The sequence below is a fragment of the Cheilinus undulatus genome, linkage group 11 (genome assembly GCF_018320785.1).
Source record: "Cheilinus undulatus linkage group 11, ASM1832078v1, whole genome shotgun sequence".
Taxonomy (NCBI): domain Eukaryota; kingdom Metazoa; phylum Chordata; class Actinopteri; order Labriformes; family Labridae; genus Cheilinus; species Cheilinus undulatus.
Window position 1 is genome coordinate 16,865,633 of NC_054875.1, and position 22,467 is coordinate 16,888,099.

Consider the following 22,467-nt stretch of genomic DNA (forward strand, 5'->3'; position numbering starts at 1 on the left):
ATTATTATTACAACAAAAACTAAATGACATTATTGAAACCAGATTTTAAGGAGAAAAAAACATTTTAGATGAAGACAGGCCAAATAAGAATAAAGAAAACCCATCTGTTGTTTGGTTTCATGTATTGTTTAGCACCATCCCTACATGATTGGGTACAGTGATGCTAAAATAAGTGATGCTTCCTGACTGCCAGAGGCAGTGCTCCAAAGATGGCAGAGAGGTGTAACCATGGGCTTGTTCTGGCCCCACGTGAAGCTGTCCTTGACAGATGCCTGGCTGGGGTGCAGTTTGTCAAAACTGAACAGTTCAGGGACAGTGGCCTGTTCAAGCCTGTTCAGACCATGTTAGTGTGCTCGAGCTGCAGGCTGTGCATCTGGCATTAAGACAGTTCTTGCCATTCCTCAAGGGGAAGCATGTCCTTGTGTGCCTGGACAATAGTACAGTGGTATATAACATCAACCATCAAAGGCACCAGGTCTGCATGCTTACTGCGAGTGACCCGGGACCTCCTGACTTGGGCAGCCCCACACCTAGCCAGCCTGAGGGGGATGTACTTGCCTGGAGAGTGAAACCAGGTTGCAGATTTCCTGTCATGGGGCAAGCATTCCCCAGAGGAGTGCCACCGTCACCCATAGGCGATGCTTACCATGAGGACTCTCTTCTCCACAAGGCAGAAGTGGATCTGTTCGCTTCAGAGGCCTTTGTGTTATTAAGAAGGCATATCAGGCATATGGTTGCCCACTGCCATCTGATGTGATTTGCCACTCTACAAGGGGTATATCCACATCACGGGCAGCCATGAGAGGGGTAGCAGTACATTTTGTATGTATTGGATTCCTAATGACCATGTTGGTATAGGTCATCCAGTGCTTGAAGCACCGCCTCTGGTGGTCGAGAAGGATGAAATAGAATGGAGGGTTACGTATGTAACCATGGTTCTATGCATCCTAGATGACCGTCAGAGCACTCTGTCACTCGGAATCCTTGTGATTTCACGAGAAGATTCTGTAGGAACTGTTTCCCTGATAACACCAGAATATATAGACTGTACCAGTCAGCAGGTGTCACACATGACCTTGTTGGTATAGCTACTCAACCTGCGCATGCATGATGTGTTATCCAGTGCTTGAAGCACTGGTTATGGCAGTCATCCAGGATTTATAGAACCATGGTAACATACGTAACCTTTGATTTTTTCTGGCTAATTTGGAAAATGTTTAAATAATCTATGGAAAAATTAACACTTGTCAAAATTGTGTTTGGGTTGAGAAAAAACTTTAATGACCAGAAGCTGATAAATCTTTGAGACTTCATCATAACAAGGATGTTGATGATGAATTACTCCAATTGCCCTGATGATCAGTTGGTGTGTGGTAGCTTCCAGTCGTCAGGGAAGTTAAATCTTGGTCTTGTTATTAAAAATAGATTATTGTTTTTGTTAGTCATTTAATCCATCAGTATTTCTTTGTAGTATTTAATTTGTTTTAGTTTTAAGTGTTTGTGCCCTTTTGTGTCTTCCTTCATTACCAGTCTTCCTGTTTGGTTTGAGATTTGTCACACCTTAAACACAACTACAAATAAGAGACTATGTATGTAGTCTCTGGGTAGGTTCAGGGCTAAGCAGACCCGCGAATGCCATATGCTGGGGTATAGATTACCTATAGAAGTATAAATCGAGCTAAAATCTAGTTCAGCTCGAGGTTTTTTCCTTGCCACTGCAACTTTGCTAAAAGTTGTCATGTCCTTTGCTTATGTGGATTAATGTCAGGTCTTTAGAAAAATAATAAAGGGTACAGTCTGGACTGGTATTTTAAGTGTCTGTAGGTAAATTTGGCACTTTATAAAGAAAGATCGATTTAATGAGCATTCACTTTTAAATGCCAACATTGATGAACATTAAAGTTAAACATTTAGAAAGTCCCTAGATGCCCCCTAGCCCTATAATTAATTTTGATTACCATTTTTGTTCATTAATACAACTATTTATTGTATTTTCTAATTAATAATGTTACTATTAACCAGACTACACAACTTTCATGTTTGTCTCACTCACAACCTTGAACAATGACATGATATGATACAGTGTAGCCACTGTAGCCTCCAGTCCTCCATGTTATGTTAGGAAAATGGTCATAGTTTGAGTATGTTTTATGAGTGTACTCTTGCCAGCTTCTAAACACAAGGCCAGTGCTGAAAACCATGTACAGTAATATGACACCAATACCTCGCAAGATCACCACTTCAAAAATAAAGAACTGTCTGCTAAATTTTTCAGAGTTTTTCAGATTTGTCAGAGCCATTTAAAATGTTCCACAAAAGCATGCAGGCCCTACCTGGTTCTTGTCAAGCTCACAGTTTTTGTATTCCTTCTCCCCCTGCTCCTGAAAGGTGACAATGACAAAACCAACAAAGATGTTCATCATGAAGAAAGCGATGACGATGATGTAGATAATAAAGAAGATGGAGATCTCGATGCGGTAGTTGTAGATGGGACCCATGTTCTCTCTGTTAGAATCGATAGCCTTGTACAATAGCCTGCAGGGACACAAAAAAATGTCGAAGAACAACACAAATTACTTCTTCTTTTCCATTTGTTGTTTTTTGAGGTATCTACCAAGCGTACTTTGAAGAAAAATGTGTAATGGGCCAAATGTGGCCCACAGTCCAATTTTTATTGGCCCGCAGCAAATTGTAGATAAAAATGTAATATGGCCCACATCTGAACATGGAGCTTGTGCTCGACCGTATTGTACTTCATATTTTAAGCACAAGACGATGCTACCATGATACCATGCTAATTCTGTAAACAAACATCTCAACCAGAAGAATCTACTAATGTGGTTTTGGTGACTAAACTGAGACAACACTGTACATGGTAAAAATATTGGCAATCAAAACAATGATATCTTGTTTTCTAACTCCCTGATAAGTTTCGACAGCAAATAGCAGGACCAATAATATTCCAGGGGTTGAGCCTGTAAACAAGGTCCCCTAAAATCTGATTGGCATCCCCAAAAACCTGGAAATTATTGTCTTTTTTGCCTTGTTAGACATTAAATCAGGCTTTTTAGTGTTAGTTCATGCAGGCCATGGCGTGAAGTTCTGCCCCGATCAGCTGACGGCCATCTGATTTGCTCAGAGAATGCTATTGGCCAGTCGCTATCATGCTACCTTATTCAAACTGGTCTTGCCTGGCCAGGCTCTGCTACTCTCTCTACAAGTTGCTCTTGCAACCCTCCTCTAACCCAGCTCCTCCTGTATTCTGCTTCGGACTTAATCGATGTCATATACCTTGCCTTGTGTATATTAAAGTCGTCCCAGCATACTCATTTATTTCTATATGTGGCTGTCAGTGGAAAAAGTTTGGACAAGCCTCAATTAAGGAAAAGGTCCTCAGTATGTGGATTACTGAAAAAGTGATTTCTACAGCTTGCAGAAGCTGTGCTGGCAGTGTCTATGCACCATTTAACTCATAGGAGTCACTGTAGTTCTGTTAAAAAGTGCAATGACTCAATGTGCATCTCAATGTGTCCAAGACAAAAGAGATGTTGACTAATTTCCATTCAAACCGACTCCACCAATATTCATTAATGACACTGCTGTAGAGACAGTGGCCCTCATTTATCAAACTTGCGTAGAAACCAGGGCAGATTTAACCCGACACGCCAGATGGATTTGTTTCACACATCCAACTGGTAAACCTCTCATCGACAGCGTTTGGGAAAGGGCAGAGCCTTTGAAAAAAAACTCGTGAGGGTGATTGGATGGACGTCCTGTCTGTCACATCTGATAAAACTGGCGCTTTAGCAGCATCCACACCAATGCCTTCCGCCATAATTGCACCAGCCTCTTATTGCTGCTTGCTAACATCATGACTTCACCACGCCTGAAAGTACTGCCCCTCGTTGCTGATTGGTCCTGTCACTTTCTAACTGGGTCCAAACAGTTCTGACAGGAGCTTTGCAAGATGGATTCAGTGGATCCAGTGAGAAACACGGAAACAGGCGTATCCATCTGCTTTGCAAGATCAACTTGTATACAACATTACCAGTATGCTTCCTGTTCAGATTATGCAATAATCATAATCTTATCAATGGGGTTTTAAGAAAACGTGGTCAGCTTTTAAGGTAACAATAAAAGTGTGTTTTGGCAATTAAAAGAAGCTGCATGTTAACAGGAGGACCAACAAAAACAACACGACTTACGTGGGCCATCCTTCAAAGGTGGAGACTGTAAAAAGAGCCATCATGGCCACGAGGACATTGTCGAAGTTGAAGTCACTGTTGTACCAGATCCTCTCCTTAACCATTGGCACTGCTGTGTCCCCATTGTTGTAGAGAATGTAGGTACCTCTGTCATAGATAAAATAGATCAAATATTAAACTTGATGAAGCACAGCCCCGATGTGTGATACAGTTGAGATCCTGCTGAAGGTAAATGGTACTTTTAGTCTGAAGTACAGTGCTGGAAATCATTAAGATTCACAAGGGAAACTCACTTGCACTCATCTGGGCTGGATTTTGCATCGTCTGTGCAGCGATAAAACTTTCCCTTTGTCAAAAAAAAACAAACAAAAAAACATTACAAACACATCAAAAGCACATTTTATAACCTTCTTATTTGATATTTTATAACTGAGGCTCTTTTAATTTTGTTCTTAACTGAAGTTCCTCTGTTTACTTCCACTGGCTGATTTTTTACTGTACCTTAAAGAGCTGTACTCCAATACAAGCAAACATGAACTGCAGCAGCGTGGTAACGATCATGATGTTGCCAATCGTCCTGATGGCCACAAACACACACTGGACCACATGCTGCAAAGGACACACAGTTTACTAGTATACTACAAGTAGAAACACGGCGCTGCACCTTTAGCAAAAGCTCTCTTTTAACTGAGGACACACTCTTCAAATACAGTGTTGTGTTCTCCTACTGATGTTCTAACCTTTAGTCCCTTGGCTCTATTAATGGCTCTAAGTGGACGAAGAACTCTCAAAACACGGAGAATCTTTACTACTGAGATAGCAGAAGACCTGTAAAAGAACAAAAAAAGAGTATTCAGCAGATGAAAACGACAACATGGAGCAGACATGGTCACACATAGATGCACAATGCAGTTTAAGTCCAGTTCAGATCAAAGATTAGCTAGGCAAGGAGCCCATTTTAGAATATGGTTGGTAAGGTTGCAGCTGTCTGAAGTGAGCTATCACAGATCAAAATAAGCCATTTGAAGATGTTGGCTCAGATTTAGTCCAGGAAATCATAGAAAGCTAGTGTTAGGATATTGCAAGCAAATAGATGTGAAATGGGACAGTGAATTCTTGTTTTGAAATGCTATAAACACTACAAACTTTAATTCACAGTAGACGATTTCATTACATAAAATCATGTGCTGAACTTTGAAAATAATAATCTATCTTTTTCCTTTTCACACGTAAACTTCAGCCCATAAACACATCTGTTCCCTTCATTAGCTGCACATATAAGCAGAACAGGCATAAAAAATATTAGCAGATATCTTAGCTCTAACAAGATTAAGCTAGCAAAAAATTTTTTGTTTATGTGTTGTGAAATTACCTGCCACCCTACAAAGGTGACAAAGGTGGAAAAGGTACACAACTATTGTACTCAAGTAAAATTCAGTTAATTCAGTTACTCTGGTTAAAATGTACTTATGTACAAGAAAAAGTACTGGACTATAAATCTACTCAGATAAAAGTAAGAAGTATTTAATTTAAAGTTTACTTTAAGTACTTAGTTGCTGTTGAGGAGTTGTACAGTTACACATGATCTTCCCTTTTTGGAAAGGACAAGTCAATAGATCTCACACCTCTAAAAACACACAGCTAAATTGACAGTGTTAATTAAACTTATATAGAGTTAAATTTTACAATTAAAAAAAAAAAAAAATATATATATATATATATATATATATATATTAGTCTACACTACATATAGTTAAACTAAACTTTTGAAAGTGTTAAATATTTTATGTATATTAATATGACAAAGCTTCAGTAATTCTTGAAAATCTTTTGCAAGGTGGGACTCCTCTAGCAAGAACAAAGTAGAGAGCCAACCTCATATCAAAGCAATGCATAATGATGAAGAACATGCACTATGTGTCTTTTAACTGCACCTAAAGTCACTAACCAAATCTCTAACTCAGTGGATAACTTCTCTCATGGTGCAACAGTGCCACACATCAAAAACAACAATCTACCAGAAACATGAACAAAAGAACCCAAGAAGGGATCACTGTGTTATGAGCAACATTTAAACACATCTAACCACATCTTAAACACTGCAAAAGTGCATGGTGGGGACCTTTGCCCACACAACCCCCTAGATTTGAAATTGCAGTAGGCAAAGCTTGGATCAATAGACTTTTTACAGTATTGAACTAACACTGGTGGATAAACACTGTAAAATTACTCCAGCACTGAAGGCCATATTCACTCAGAATAAAATTAAATTACACTTTGGGAGTTAAAATAAACTCTGAAACGTTTAATCTTGAGATACTGTCAAACTCTCCATTGTTGGCTGTGTACAACTGGTGTTTTTGGATGTAATGTGTATGTTATGTATTATCGTGACAAAAACACAACAGAGAAAAAACAGTGAATGTGCATACTGTCCGTCTTGTAACAAAACATATTGGACAGTAACTGAAGCAATAAATCACTTGAAATGAGTGACTATGAAAGTCACTGCTACAGGAACAATGCATCATCCCTTCCTGTTGCAGCAACATGAGCAGCCCATTGCAAGCAGTTGCAAGTTTCAACTCATCTCATCGCAAATCTTTGGTCTGAACTAGGCTTTAGACATTCAAGGATCTTTGAACAATACATACTGAATCCCAAAGGAGACCAGAGACACACCAACAACCAGCAGGTCTAAAAGGTTGAAGTAGTTTCTACAGAATGCTCCTTTATGAAAGAATGCTCCAAACGCTGTCATCTGAACAGAGCAGAAAAAAACAGTGCAGACATAAGAAAAGATTTGCCATCAACCACATGTCCCCCTTTTAGGCTGAAACCTATCTTTTATACTCTTTCTATTTAAATCCAGAACCTCAAACGATTGCCAAGGGAAAAAAAAAAATAAAAAAAATATATATATATGTGTAGCTAAGACTTTGGCTGTTTTTTATTTTCTTCTAGTCTGTCCTTTATATTTACATGAATTTTAATTTTAAAGATGAATGTTAAGGATGCACGCTCCACATAATTTGACATTTCATTGTTGGCAGTCCTGCACCAAGCTGTGGTGTTACATCATGATGTAACTTAGAGATACAAACATATTTGGTGCAAGACAACATGACAAGCAGGTTACGATATGACTTAAACATCTATATATTATAATAACAAGAGGCTTGGCACATGCAGAAAACTTCAGTATTGGATTTTGAAGAGGTGGCAAAATAATTTTCACTGTTTATAAATGTATTAGAAAGGATATGTATAGAATCCTATTTTGATGGTCAAAAATTTGCTGCCAAAAATTTGTGGCATAAAGTGATCTGGGACATGGCTGACTAAATTTGCCTGTTATAAGGCACCAATCTGGGTGCTGAATAAAGAGCAGGTCTCAAAGAGGTTGGATTAAACCCTTTGATTTAAGTAAGTGTGTATTGGCTGTAACACATATCAAACCAAAAAGAGAGTGGCAAATGCACACTGGCACATTGGTACACAGTTTGCGAGTTTTCTTGTTATTCATAAAAAGTGGGCACTGAACATGAAAATAACTGAGCTAGGTGGAAACGTGGAAACAAAAAGAACATAGATATTTTAGGGAGGGTATATAATAAAGCCCAGAGTCTGCTTAGCTAAGGATCTTGGAAGGCCAGCAGGGTGACATGAGTGTGCATAGTTACAAAGCTCTACCCGGCACACCATAGCACAAAAGCAATTTACCTTCAGCAGGATCTCAACTGTAAAGATTGCCGTGAAAGCATAGTCAAAATAACCAAGAATCTGCAAGAAAGAATACACAATTTAAATGCATTAATTAGCCATAGGATAACAGCACAGTAAGCTTCAAAATACAGCTATAGTTAAACCAATATAAAAAGAGTACTTCATACCAGGATCATGAAACAGAGAAATCTTAATGAAACAAGGCCATTATTTTTATCATCTGCATATTAACTATGTCTAATGTGACCTGTGAAAATGCTTTTGGAAAAAGAGCTGAGTGTCCGCTATGATGAGAAAACAAAAGCTTGTGGAGCAGTTTAAGAGGTGGGAGTTTGCATACGATATTGCGAGCAGAGAAGTTGCGTATTGGGTCTTCAGCAGCCAGAGAGACAGAGCTTAACATGATGAAGATCAAGATAAGGTTGGTAAAGATCTGATGGTGGATCAGCTTGTGGCAGAATACACGAAACCTAAAGCAAATACCAAAGAAAGAGAAATGAAGACAAAAAGGGAGAGTAAGCAGAAGAGCCACAAATGTACTGTATTGATGCAAGTTTGGTTTGTGATGCATTTAAACACAGTCTTTTTCCCCTCTTATCAATATTTTTAACAGCTTTTGCAATTTTTGCTTTACTGTGCAGGTAAGCTGCCTGGTACCTGTGATTTGTTGTAAATAACACCAAACAGCATGTCCAAGACTCACGGATTAGTGCTGCTGAAGAGAAAAAAGGCGCTGCCAGCTGGGATAGGTGGAGTCTTCTCTTTGATGGTGAGATCAGAAAGCCTCTGAGGGCGAGGTCTTCTCAGGACTTCTTGGAGACTTTCATTATAGTTGGCCTTATCACACACTAGGAAACAGAATTTCAAATATGATTTTAGAACAATGGTTCAGTTGCATTACCATGGTTGTTTCCTGGACCCTAGGTTAGGAACCAAGGCTGTTTTGGATCAACTGATAAAACGAAGCAACATGACATGAGGAAGACTGCAGGAAGTTAACAGTTGAAGCAACTTTAAGGTCTGTCTAGAAAACACAGGGAAAAATGTTTTTGTGGAGACAGTATCAACCTTGTCAGATATTTCTTGATAATATAAATGAGCTGCTCAAAATCTGATTTTCAAATAAATGTTGTTTGTTGGCACGATGTCACATGGATTGTGAACATGTAATAAACTGATCCTCTGTCAAAGTGGAAATCTATGAATTTTTGTGTTCTATGAAATCTATGACGTGTTTATTTAAAAAGGCTACAAAAAACATTTTCTGGCATTTTTCAAAACGTTCATTAAAAATTTTCAACTGTAAAATATTTTAGTGTTGGTTTGAATGAGATCTAAAATATTTCTGAGCTAATGCAATAAAAATAACTGTAGTTTTCTCTCATGGTTACTGGATTCCACTTCTTGTCAGTAGTCTCTCTTGTTCCTGCTTCTTTCCCACTCACAGGAAAGAAGAAAACACAACAGCTCCCTAAAAGTGATGCCAGAGCATTTGGGGCCTCCTTTCTTGACTGGCTTTAATATAGGTAACAACCATAGCCTATTCCAGTTAACAGACATGAGGCAAACTTTAAAAATAACTAAATAAATAAAATGTTTTTTCAAAGAGGTTTTCTGTTGTGGTCACTATTATCACACTGATATATGTTCTTGTCCTCTCTAGCTTGGAAGTATTTCTAATTAGCTGTTTGATGCTACAATAAAGTTTAACCTCTGGGACTGACAGCTCTGTTGACAATTTCAGCATACTCAGGATTACTGCACAAAATCCACTCAATCCACTACACCAATATCAATGAAGTGTCTGTTTCAAACAAAAAGTAGTCTTTTCTGCTGTGGTCTGTACAGTAATGGGGAATCTTTCTTATTTGATCCACAAGTTAAATATCTATTTTGGTTAGCAGAAAAGGATGGGAGGTTAAATTATGGTAAAGTATGTACACTGCAACTCTGGTTCTGAATAATGCCACCAGACCATGCGTCAGATCCAATTGTGGGGTATTTGGACTCCACTTTTTTTTTGACCACATCTGATAAACATCCATCTGTTTATACAGTCAATGATCTTGCCTAAAGTCAAGGCTAGATATTGTGATACAAGTGGACAAGTGTTTGATTTGCTTGGTGAAAAACCTCAGAGCTTCATCTCCAGGAAGTTAAATGATGCATGATGTTTATGTACCAAACCCTGAGTTCAACCTCTCACTTTAGAAAACTGGCTTTTACCTGAAAAGTCAATGGTAGGATACAGTTCCTTTTCTTCCTCAAGTGGAATCTCTGCAGACATCTACACACAAAAATCAAGATCAACATTCAGAAGTGTAATGCATACATAATGCACTAAAAGGCAAATAGTCTTGAGGAAGTATATTCTATTGATAATATAAATAAAACAACTTATTTTACCTCAGTGTCCCCTTCCATGTCCTTAAATACTTCAAACCCTTTTTCTGTGTCTACATCCCTGTAAGAGACATCCAGGACACCGAATGATCAGAAGGCAGTGTTTCTGCCAAAAGAAGTGCTTACAATAAAAATGAAAAATAGCTGAGTAACAGTTAAACAAATATTAAAACATGCAACATTAAGATATCCTAAATGGTACTTGGCACTGTTCTTCCTCTTCTTGGCCTCCTTTTTCTCCTTCTGTGCTGTGTTGAGGCTCTCTGCATCTGCCAGGTTGTCAACAGCAATGGCCAAGAAGACATTTAGCAAGATGTCTGTTCATGTAAGTTAAAAAAAAAAATGCTGATCGTACAAAGCAATGTGGACTAGGGATGTAACAGTATTGGTAATATCACAGTGACAAAGGCGTTTTAATACTGTCATGGACATGTGATGGTTTTAAACGATAGGTCTCCAGAGGAAAAAGTGTTGTTTTTTTTAGTGGAGCAGAGTGAAGCAAAGTGGGAACTACAGTTACCATTGGCCCTTGTGTACCCATCATCCTTTGCACTTCTCTCACTGCCTTAATCTAAAAGTGCGAAAATAGTGGTTGCTACTAGTGACAACTGAGAACCGAGAACTGAGTGACAAAGTTTTAGAGATTGTGGAGCTTCAGCAACTTTTAAATCTGGCAAGTAGAAGCATGTTGGTTTCCTGGTGTCAAGAAAGGAGAAAAGTTGACAGACAAGCAAAAACAGTATGCAGACACTGCTAGACTGCAGTGACACACTTAATGGGGAATAAGAGTTATATAGGAACAAATCATCACCCCGAAAAGATTCACGAATATTTGTGGAGCAGAACCTGGCCAGGCAAAAAGACTCTTAAGGAAGCATTCATAATCCCACAAGGTGCATCAGTAAATACATGGCCAAAAAACCTACAGCTGTCTTCAGTGATGGATAACGAAGGTCTTTAAAGGTTAGTAAACATGCTGAAGCCAAAGTAGAAGTATTTATTTTTAAGCCTACTGCAAATCTACAGCACTTTCTTCCACATATTGTTATTTTAAAAAGTGAAATTGTTGTTTAATAAATGCCACCATCACTTCTTTCCCCAAGTCTTCATCTTCTGTTTTTTTGATATCACAATATATAATATACTGTGGACTTGACACCAAGGTATTATCGTACTCTGAGATTATGATACTGTTACATCCTTGTGTGAGGATTTCTGTTTGCGTGTGGCTGGTAGGATACAGTTTCCACAGATGAAAAGGATGATGAAGTAAATACAGACAACCATTCCAGAAGAGGCTGGACCACCGTATGCCATGATTCCATCGTACATCACAGTATTCCAGTCTTCTCCTGTCAAAATCTATGAAAGAAAAACACAACAGTGAAAGCCTCATTAATCATGTGTAGGAACATTTTCAAAACAACAGTGTGTGTGCCTGTATGCATGTGTGCGTAGATTTTACCATGCAAGTCAACACTTTTATGACCAACTGTTCGCAGAAAATTAACAAGAATGTAAAATTCAGCAGACTTAATTTTCAAAATGCCAAAATGATCATGCCCAAAACACAATGTAGATTTCAGGATGTTATGTTTTCGTAAGGCCTTAATTTTTCGGTTTTTATAGAATTGGAAAAAACAAAACTTAAAGATTTTTTAAAAATTGTTTTTGAATGAAGTAAAAACAAAATACACACCTGAAAAACTGTGAGCAGGGCCTGAGGGAAGTTATCAAATGTGCTCCTTTTGGTTACAGTCTCATCAAAGTTGAACTTGCCTCCAAAAAGTTGCATGCCAAGCAAGGAGAAAATGATAATGAAAAGGAAGAGCAGCAGCAAGAGAGAGGCAATGGACTTCATGGAGTTGAGCAGAGAGGCCACCAAATTACTCAGAGATGCCCAGTGACTTGAAAAGAAAAGACATTAAACATATTATTGCAAAGAAAGTAAAACACAAAGTCATGCACATACTAGTCCTGTAGACTTATTTTGTGATATCTTGGAAAAGTAAAAAACACAAAGAAAAATTTTGAATCTAGATTTGAATGGGTTGTGATGCTCATGTGATACACCCCAAGTCATTCTGCTCCTTATTGGACATCGTGTTTAACAGCGTACAAACAGTATATCAGTACTTTTTTGGTGCATCTGGTTCTTAAGTGTTTCCTTCACATTTTCACATCAAATAGAAAAAGGAAAAACAACAAGCTACTTCCATTATCCATTATTATTGCAAAATGTTTTATTTCATGTACCAGTGGAAAGGCTCATAGAAAGAAGAGTGTCTGAAACATTTATGTGATTTCAACTTATGCTGTTTTGACGCTCACCGTGTAACCTTGAAGATCCTAAGGAGACGGACACAGCGAAAGACTGAGATACCCAGCGGAGACATGATTGCCAACTCCACCAGGATTGTCTCTAGGATTCCTCCACACACCACGAAACAGTCAAAGCGGTTAAACAAAGACACAAAGTAGGCCTGCAGCCCCAAACTATACATCTTCACCAGCATCTCCAAGGTGAACATTGCCAACAGAACTTTGTTTGCAACGTCTGAAAAGGAGAAGACTCTGGTTAGAATTCTATAAAAAATCTCAAAATTGTACAAGTTACAAAAATGGGCCAGTATATACAGGTGCATCTAAAAAAAATGAATATCATGAGAAGTTTTTTTTTCCTGTAATTTTATTCAAGAAGTAAAACTTCCATATATTCTAGATTCACCATTGCAAATTGGAATATTCTAAGACATTCTTTGTTTTAATCTTGATGATTACTGCTCACAAAAATCCACTTTATTAACATTTTAGAATATCACATATACACCAGTCCGATAAAGTATTTATATTAAAGAAATGCTGACCTGGAAGTTTTTGTTATTTTATGTATTCAGTAACTGGTTGGAGTTATTTTGCACAAATGACTGCATTTATGCGAGATGGCATGGAGCCGATCAGTTTGTGGCTCTGCTTGGGTGTTAACTAGACCAGTTTGCTTTGATAGCAGCCTTTAGCTCATCTGTATTGAAGCTTGTGAAGCTCCCCTAAGTTCTTGAACCTGCTTTGTTTGACAGTCCTCTGAAAGCTGAACTCATCCCTGTTGTTTGTGCTCCTTTTCTTACAATACTTTTCTCTTCAAGTCAACTCTCTATAATTATGCTTTGATATAGCACACTGAGAACACCCTGCCCTTTAAGCAGTGACCTTATGTGGCGTACCCTCCTTGTGGATGGTGTCAGTGATTGTCTTCTGAACATTTGTCAATTTGTCTTCCCCATAATTTTGGTTGAGTGTACCAAACCATAGTGAGTGAATAAATGCTCAGGAAACCTTTGCAGATTGGACCTTTTCCAAAGTACTCTAATATTTTGAGGTAGTGGATTTTTGATTTTCATTAACTTTATGCTATGATGATCAAGATTAAACCAAAAAAAGTCTTGAAATGTTTCACTTGGTTTGAGATGAATATAGAATATAGGGTAATTCAACTTTCTGAAGTAAAATCACAAGAAAGAATAAACTTTACAAATTAAATTTTTGAAGATGCACCTGTAAGTGTTATCATAACAAAATAGAGAAACAGAGATACCCTGTACTTCAGTCAGCCATTCTGGTTGGTTGTAGTGCTCAGAAGCGATGGTGAGAGTGTTGAGGAACACTAAGATTATAACCAGCCAATAAAATGTCACAGATTTTACTGCTGCACGACACTTCCGGCGGATGAAGCGGTTCCAACGTCGGCACTTACGACTGAGCAAACAACAATTTTCACTTCAGTAACAATGGTTAGGACGTGCACAAGCATGTACAAGAGTTTACAGTTTCAAAGTGAAGCTTGATTAGCCTCCAAAAAACTTTGTTAATGAGAAAAAAATTGCCAAATTGTTCCTGACTATGGAATTTCTATTCTTTTTAGATTATTTCTGGGGCTTTTTGTCTTTAATAGAAAGGATAGCTGAAGAGAAAAAGGATAGGGGAGGATAGGGGATACCTTCAAATCTGGAGCAAGTTTCTCCTCTGGGAAATTTTCGTAGTTGAAGCACCGGGCCAAAACTTTAATTCGGACATTTTGGCCACATGTGCTATATACAGGAATTGGCATTTGTGACATGTCATAACATATGCGGGCCATTTCATAGCCACGTGTTTTGCCACACTTTCAAAACTGGAGGGCAGCAACAGTCAAAAAGGTGGAAGTGATGACTGTGTGGATTTACGTGGTATGTGACAGAGATGGTGGGAGAAGAGACCAAAAAAATGAAATGAAGCCTGGAAGTTATTTCTGTCGATAATCTGGAGTACAACAATTCACACCTGACACGCATCTTAATCAAAGTACATGACTCGCATCCTCCTAAATTAGTGGTCTATCTAAGCTGCAAGAATTCCGGTCTCTTTCTCTGAAGCAGTCGCTGCTGCCTGGACAGGACTGTGCTCTCACTTTCAGCCCACCTCCACCCCAGTATCCACCTGTTGGCTCCAACTGGGGGTTTTAGCTGTGTTCCTATCACTCCTCAAATTCTGTGTGTAAAAATCTGTGAGGAAGTGATTAAGTCAGAGCCTGACGCCAAACATGTTATGTCGCATAATAAATGCTTAAACAAACTACAACGTGAGATCACTGGCCGAAATTCAGATATGAGGCATCCAAGATGAGATCACTAAAATACATGAATGAAAAATGCATCTGTCATACAATGCCATATACCTTTATTCATTTGCTCACTATGTAAATATTGAAACACTCACCACAGTGATCCACAGCAGGGTAATCTTTCCTCCATTCCATTGTGATTTTCAGTGTTCAGTGACTCGGTTTCAGTTGAGGGCATGCTTGCTGTGGTTTAACAAATACAAAAGAACGTGTCAAGGGAGCAAATATAATGCAGAATTAACAGAAGTTTAGGAATTTTGTCCCCACAGGACAAAAACTTACAAAAAAAATTCTAAATAACAACAGTCTTTCTATAACACTGATGCACTTTTGGTTTCAAGGTAATGTTATATGCTAAAGGCAGATTCCTTCCTTAAAATTTATGCAAAAATGTAAATAAGATTTTAGAATCGATATTTTTTACAACACTGCTGCAAAAAGCAAACTACAAAACATTTATATGTCGATTGATTAATCTTTAGAATTGATATATAATATATACATATTACAGAATTATTTTCTCTCAGATATGTGGACTGATAAAATCCATTTTTAGACTGACTCTTGGATCTTGGGGTTGGCTTTTGTAAAACCAACTGTCCTCTACACTATGAAAATACAAATATTGTTACAGATAATGAAGTTTATTGCAGTTAGTATGTCTGTATGCAGCAAAATATAATGTATTATTGTGATGAGGTTACAAGATACATTAAATCCAAAAACATATGTATAATACACACACTTAATGCTACCAATGTAAGTGAAAAATGAACTGCATTCACATTGGTAATGATTTTATGTTTTTCTAATCTTCAGAAGATGTTGCAGGGGTGTTTTTTTTTGGGGGGGGGGGGGGGGGGTTTATACAACCCCAGATCCATAGCAGTAATGGCACTGTGTAAAATGTAAGTAAAAACAGAATATAATCATTTGTAAACTCGTGCAGTCATGTTTTATTCACAGTAAAAAATAAAAAACATATGATATAGTGGAACTGAGACATTTCACCATTTTATAAAAAATTGTTAGCTCATTTTGAATTTGATGGCAGAAACACCTCAAAAAGGAAGGGAGCCTTTTTTACCATTGTGTAGAGTCCCCGCTTTCTTTAACAACAGTCTGTAAATGTCTGGGAAGTGATGAGACCAGTTGCTAGAGAGGAATGTTGCCCCATTTTTTGTCTGATATAGTATTGTAGATTTGTTGCCCTGTCCCCACTTTTTTTTTTTTTTTTTAAGATTTATTTTTGGGCTTTTCATGCCCTTATTTTGACAGAGGAGGAGGACAGTGGATAGACTCGGAAATCGGATGAGAGTGGGGAGAGACATGCGGCAAAGGGCCACAGGCCGGATTCGAACCCAGACCGCCTGCGTACATGGGTCATGCCTTAGATCACAAGGCCATCTGTGCGCCCTGTCCCTATGTTTTTGAAATGTCTTGCAACCATCAAATTAAAAACGACCCAATATTTTTCATGAAATGTTAAAATGTCTCAGTTTTAATATCTGATACATTATTTAAATTCTTATGTGAATAAAATACGAGTTTTTAATATTTGAAAACCATTGCATTCGGTTATTATCTACATTTTACACAGCGACCAAACTTTAGAGGAACTGGGGTTGTAGATGTTTCTATAATAAACACACATTAATTGATATAATTCAGGAAAAATGGCATTTAATATCTTGGTGGAGGCGGGGGGTTAGGGGTGAACAACAAAGCAAGCACATCATACTCAGGCTTTTTTTTTGGGTGGGCAGGATTGATAAATTGTTTGGTTTACTTCAAATGTGAAAACTTGACACAGCACTGCAATTTTAATAACGTAGCATTTGATTTCAACAATATAATCAGGAAGATAGCCTTGTATGCAATAAAAATAAATGAAGATAACTTATTTTTGGATTAGGCAAAGTCAAATTTAATTGATTCAGTATGTGATGATAAACCTCTGTTCTGATTTGTTAAACCAGCCTTGAGACCATGACTTTTCCAGACATAAAAACCAAACATAAAATCTCTAGTTTCCTAAAACGCAGTGCCCTTCTTGTTCTTTTACAATGGGTAGGATCTTCTGAAATTAAATGTGCAAATATAAACAGGTTGAAGTGAGGGAGCTCCTTGATGTAATGCGTTTTTACTTAAGGCCTAACTGCATGGCTTTGTTTTCGTACATAAATGTAACATGATGGTTCAGAAACTTTCCATGAATATATTCCTTGAACCAAAGATGTATAAATCTGTAGCTCTGAGCATAACGTGATTTCTGCCAGATTTGCATCAGTTCCCCCTTTGAGTCTGCTCTGTGGATCAGACGCTCTCTGTTTTTGTCATTTGCACAGGTTCAGTGTGCATGAAATAAGTGCTTTTATTTTGTGGATGTAGCCTTCTGAACGAAGGCTCAACAGACCAGGATTACCCTCTAAACTTGCTTTGTGGTACATGCTCCTAGTCATTAATTAAAACATGTTATGGTTAAACCTATCACTGGTGTCATCTGGCAAAGAACTGTATCAACCCCTCAAAACTGCATGATGTGCATTGTTAAAGGGGTAATATGTCACGTGGCAGTAACATGGGAATGGAAATAAATTTTAAAAAGATGGTTTAGAAAGCAATCCTACATTACATCAACTATAGTTTTCCTTCATGTGTTCAAATGCAGCTTAATATGTTAGGTCTCTACTGATTTATCATGTCCCTTTAACTGAAAGCCACATTTTCATATTGCACTTTGAAGTTTGCTGTGAAAATGTTGCTGCTCAATTCACAGAGTTTTCACATCTTTCAACAATGGATATTTGCTGTCTTTAATCTGACTTGCGGTCACAAGTTCACTGCTTTGTAAACAATTGGATCCGAATGGTACAGTGTATAAAAACTGCTAACTACTTATAATGGGGATTCACACATGGATGAATGACAAAGGATAGGAAAACATACAAAGAACAGACAAAACACGTACACGCAGAGATGAACTGTTTCAATGAGCATGTGCAAAAAAGAAAAAAAAACTTCCCAGACACTCATACACATAAACACATTTACCCTGTGTCTCTGTGGACTGAGTGAACCAGCCAAATTTTCCTTTCTTCTTCTCAGTGAGGTCAGCCAGAGTGACCCCTTGATGTTACCAACATGCAGTTCACACAGCCAGAGAGCAGAGGGAGCGCTGAATCAGTTAACAGCAAAGTAAAACAGAAAATGTACAACAAGAGACAGCTGCAATGCAAACTACTCTGACATGGTGACAGTTACCATGTTCAGAAAGGTTAAAGAAAAACAATAAACAGGTGGAAAACAATAACTTCTTTACAGTATCAGACTGAAAACTTTATGAAAAGACTAGGTTGTCCCTCCAAGCTCAAAATAATCTGTTTTATTCATCTCTAGTATCCATAGTCAGCACATAAAACTACAAAAAAGCCCTTGAGAAAGAAACAGTTTGTACACACTGCAGAAATGCTGAGATTAAGATAAAACTAAGAGTGTCAGTTACAATTAAAACTATCTATTTTCTAACTTAACCTTTTAAAGCCTGACACCTCAAATAGTAGCCAGAGAATTCTCATATTTTGGAACTTAGATGTTATAAAACCTCCTACCGAGATCCACAAAAAAACTTACATAAAACTTCACAATTATATTTTACATCACATTTGATGCATTAGCAGCTCTGGCAGTTGAAAATCCCCTGGGGGGCATTTTATCAATTATCAGATTGTTTTCAAAAGGTTTTTAAGGGAATTAATGATTGTGTTGATTAGACTCCCAAAGGTTTGTATCAATACTATATGATACGATAGGCTTCAAGGGGTTAAGTATGCAGAAAATAGTAATAGATTCATTAAACATCAACTTCTACAGAATATTAACACAAACAGAAACACCAGTATTTTAGACACTGCTCCACAACAAGACCAGAAAGGACTAGTTGTGAGAAATTGTGGTTTTGGAAGTAGCCACAATTTCTAAAAAAAAAAACAGAATGGCTTCACTAAATTTCATTTTCTTAACTACAGACATTGTATTAAACTTAATATCATTTTGGAAAGCATACACAATAAACACAAATTTTTTGAAGACAAAAAAATTGAAGTCAGAAAGTCAGAAAAAGAGGGTAAGACACACAGACACTGGAAAAATGAAGGAGAGAGGGTTAAGCAATAAAATAGCAATACTTTTTACTTACAACAGTATCATTTCAATAATTATAAATATATGAATCTGAATATCAAAAACATAAAACATGTCTGTAACTGTTCTTTATCATTCTTTACACTGGAAATAATAAATACATGCCCCATCCATACTCTCTGCTCTTTATTTATTGGGATTTGAAAAACACCTGGCTTGAGGAACTCTCTGATCACTGCCTGGTCACTTAATCCAACCTTAAGAAAAAGTCCAAATTTGCTGAGCCTATAGGGAGGACTGAGAAGAAATAGAGTGATGAGCCAACGCTTGAGTTAGAGGTCTGTATTGGCTGCACTGATTGAAATGTTTCTGGAGCTGCAGCCATAGACAGACACTCACCAACACTACAACATGTGTGTTTAGTCTAGGACCTTCTGCTCAAACAGCAACAACAAACCCTGGTTTACACCAAAACTTAGGGCAAGTGGAAAGACTACAGATGTCAGGGCCAAGCAGGCCAGACAGGAGATGAGATTGAGAAGAAGGAGCTTAGCTGAGATGCTTCAACAGAGATTTCCAGCCAACCATCCATTGTTAGTTTTGAGGGGGTGTTAGTTTGTGCAGGACATTGCCAAATACCAACTACAGGACACTATTCCTCTGAAGGTAACAACAGACTGCACTTTACCAGCTTTACTGTAGGTAGACCATCACCTAACCAATTCACACCTATTAGCCCCAGATATGGACCCAGCTCACAGTGTAATCTGCAGCAAACCTGATCAAGACTTTGGAGACAATATGAGGACTTTAGGAGAAGTCACAGCAAAATATCTGCTAAGTACACCTTCAGATTCCTGGGATCCACAATCTCCCAGAACCTGAGGTGGACCTCTGACATAGATGCTATAAGGAAAAAGGAAAAAGGCTCAGCAGATGATGTACCTCCTGCCTCAGGTAGTTCACCTGACCAATCAATTCCACCATCATTCAGTCTGTTCTCTGCCTTTTCTAGGGCTGTACTCGACCAAAGAAAATCTTAGTTGACCGACAATTAATTGGTCGTGCAGGTAAAAAAAAAATAAAGAACCTCAAAAACAGCTAAACATGTGTCAGGTTCCTTGTTGCAAATTTCTGGTAATCTAAATGATCCTAAAAATTAACGTGACAAGCTTTATGAAGCATGATTGATTATTCTTATCTTCATTATGCTGTACTAAAATAACATCTGAGTCAGAGACGATCAGCATGCGCCTGCCTTTAACCACATAATTTCTGAGATCACGGCATGATAACTCTTTAGCATTATATAGGCTAAAAAAAAACTCAGAGAATTGTTTGTATTAATTTATAACGGTAGTTATTAACAATAGCACTTGCTCCAGTCCAGGCTGTGTAATCTGCCAGCATATATCAGACTGCATGCAGCGTTTTTTTACTGAGGTGAAGTGACAAATGTCTGTGGTCAGGACTTAATGACCAGGAGACATTGTCTTTTCTCTCTTCTGCTCTCTCAGCCGTAGCATTTCAGATGTTTTATTCAGATCTGCTACAAAACATGACAGATGTTGACTGAAATGGACAGTAAAGACTGAAGAGAAAATATTAGATCGTTTGTGACCTCCATCCAGAACTAGCTCATGTTTTATGTAAAGTCACACACTTAAACACAGCCACACAGCTGGCAGGAAAGGCTTCTTATTGCTGCATGCCACACATTTGCTGTCAGTGCTATATGTCATTGAAGATTTTTAACTGTTTTTAAGTCAGTTGTCCATTTGGATAAAAACAAGGGGGAGACAACCCTAAACTGTACTACAGAATCCCATATGAGAACGCCCCCCTCCCCTAAAAAAAAAAAACAGAAAGAATGAGCTTATTTCCTTGTAGCTTTGGCAGTGAGTTGTCAACATAAGCATGGTCGGCTTGACAGTCCTGCCCTAAAGTTAGGGAAGGTTTTTGTTGCCACTGTAACGGGGCTTAATACTGCTAGTGCTGTGCTCATGGTGATTAGTCTTTATTATAATATCAATGATTAACGCTGGCCTACTATAATAGGCAACAACAAAGAGCACGGTCTAGACCTGCCCTTTTTTTTTAAGTGTCTTGAGATAACTTCAGTTATGAACTGGTGCTACACAAACAAAATCGATCGATTGATTATGCTAAATGCTTTACTGTCCCTGTCCTACCCTGTCCTAAATGCCAAGCTAACTTGAAAGTGAGGGTAAAAGTATTGCTGGCGCCTATGATTTGTGTGCCCCATTAAAGGATATTACTTTTGGACCCATTTTATACTTACATAAAATAAAAAAACAGCAGACATGGCTCCAACATTGACTATATAGTCACAAATGAAAGACTAATATCATGCTTTAAAATGATACTGAGTACAGTAATTGCATCTGAGTGCTTAGGCTTGGTATGGGCACTGATACCCAGTACTGCTATTGGTAATGTGCATCCCTCAAAACTGGTCCAGAGTAAGAAAAAATGGGCGGCAACGTTATTGCAGACCCATCACATTCTGTACCCAAACAGTTTAAACTCTTCCCATGGTGACAGACCAGCGTCTGCCAAAACAACCAGACACAAGATCAGTCACATGTAATCATAGAAATATTACTAGCTTCCTTGTTTGACATAAATGTTTCCACGGAAACCAACCTGATGCCCTTTACGTTTTTTCTTGTCTCACAACACAGGTGCCTTACCCTGTTTACCAAGTACTCTGGTAGCACTGTTTTTGTATTGTTCCATTTACAGCTAGTGAACACATAATGAAGGACAAAGTTATTCACAAATGAGTGGCATTAGCATCAAAAGGCTGAAAAGGCACTGGAATAAAATCATACTCCATACTAAATGAGTTGTTAAATGGTCACACACGTAACGAGAAAAGCACTTAAAGAGCGCAGACCTCCGCCAAGGCAGCTCAGCCCTACCTCCCAATAGTATAGAATCCTTTAAAAAATTCCTGGATCCAGGCGGTGATCCAGATCACTCCCAAAAGCTAATCAGTTCTTCCCTATGCCATTTCTGACATTTACTGAAAATTTTACTAAAATCTGTCCATAACTTTTAGAGTTATGTTGCCAAAAAAACAAACAAACAAAAAAAACCTAACTAACTGACAAACCCAGCGGTCACATAACCTCCTTGGCAGAGGTAATAAAGCATGTCCTAACTACGTACACAAGAGCTAGCATCAGCCACAAAATAATTTTGATTACATTGATTCTTATTGCAGTATCCTGACAGCCTGCAACCAAAGCAGTCAAAAGCAGCACAAAGCAGCGCAACATTTTCCCAAGTGCCTCACTCCTATTTTCC

At 38.0% G+C, this 22,467-nt stretch overlaps 1 protein-coding gene across 1 annotated transcript in view; it reads right to left on the reverse strand.

Annotated features, from left to right (window-relative positions):
- Positions 1 to 22,467, reverse strand: part of LOC121517267 (voltage-dependent L-type calcium channel subunit alpha-1D-like) — a 53,305-nt gene that overhangs the window by 25,095 nt on the left and 5,743 nt on the right. The window contains exons 7-24 of the mRNA XM_041798914.1: positions 18,046 to 18,120; positions 15,087 to 15,174; positions 13,927 to 14,108; positions 12,666 to 12,891; positions 12,034 to 12,241; positions 11,576 to 11,696; positions 10,537 to 10,651; positions 10,338 to 10,395; positions 10,158 to 10,218; positions 8,635 to 8,779; positions 8,272 to 8,401; positions 7,929 to 7,988; positions 6,860 to 6,966; positions 4,946 to 5,033; positions 4,707 to 4,814; positions 4,499 to 4,551; positions 4,206 to 4,352; positions 2,334 to 2,535 (exon numbers count right to left, since the gene is read on the reverse strand). Of these exons, the coding sequence (XP_041654848.1) occupies positions 2,334 to 2,535; positions 4,206 to 4,352; positions 4,499 to 4,551; positions 4,707 to 4,814; positions 4,946 to 5,033; positions 6,860 to 6,966; positions 7,929 to 7,988; positions 8,272 to 8,401; positions 8,635 to 8,779; positions 10,158 to 10,218; positions 10,338 to 10,395; positions 10,537 to 10,651; positions 11,576 to 11,696; positions 12,034 to 12,241; positions 12,666 to 12,891; positions 13,927 to 14,108; positions 15,087 to 15,174; positions 18,046 to 18,120 (2,174 nt within the window). The remainder of the gene's footprint in view (positions 1 to 2,333; positions 2,536 to 4,205; positions 4,353 to 4,498; positions 4,552 to 4,706; positions 4,815 to 4,945; positions 5,034 to 6,859; positions 6,967 to 7,928; positions 7,989 to 8,271; positions 8,402 to 8,634; positions 8,780 to 10,157; positions 10,219 to 10,337; positions 10,396 to 10,536; positions 10,652 to 11,575; positions 11,697 to 12,033; positions 12,242 to 12,665; positions 12,892 to 13,926; positions 14,109 to 15,086; positions 15,175 to 18,045; positions 18,121 to 22,467) is intronic.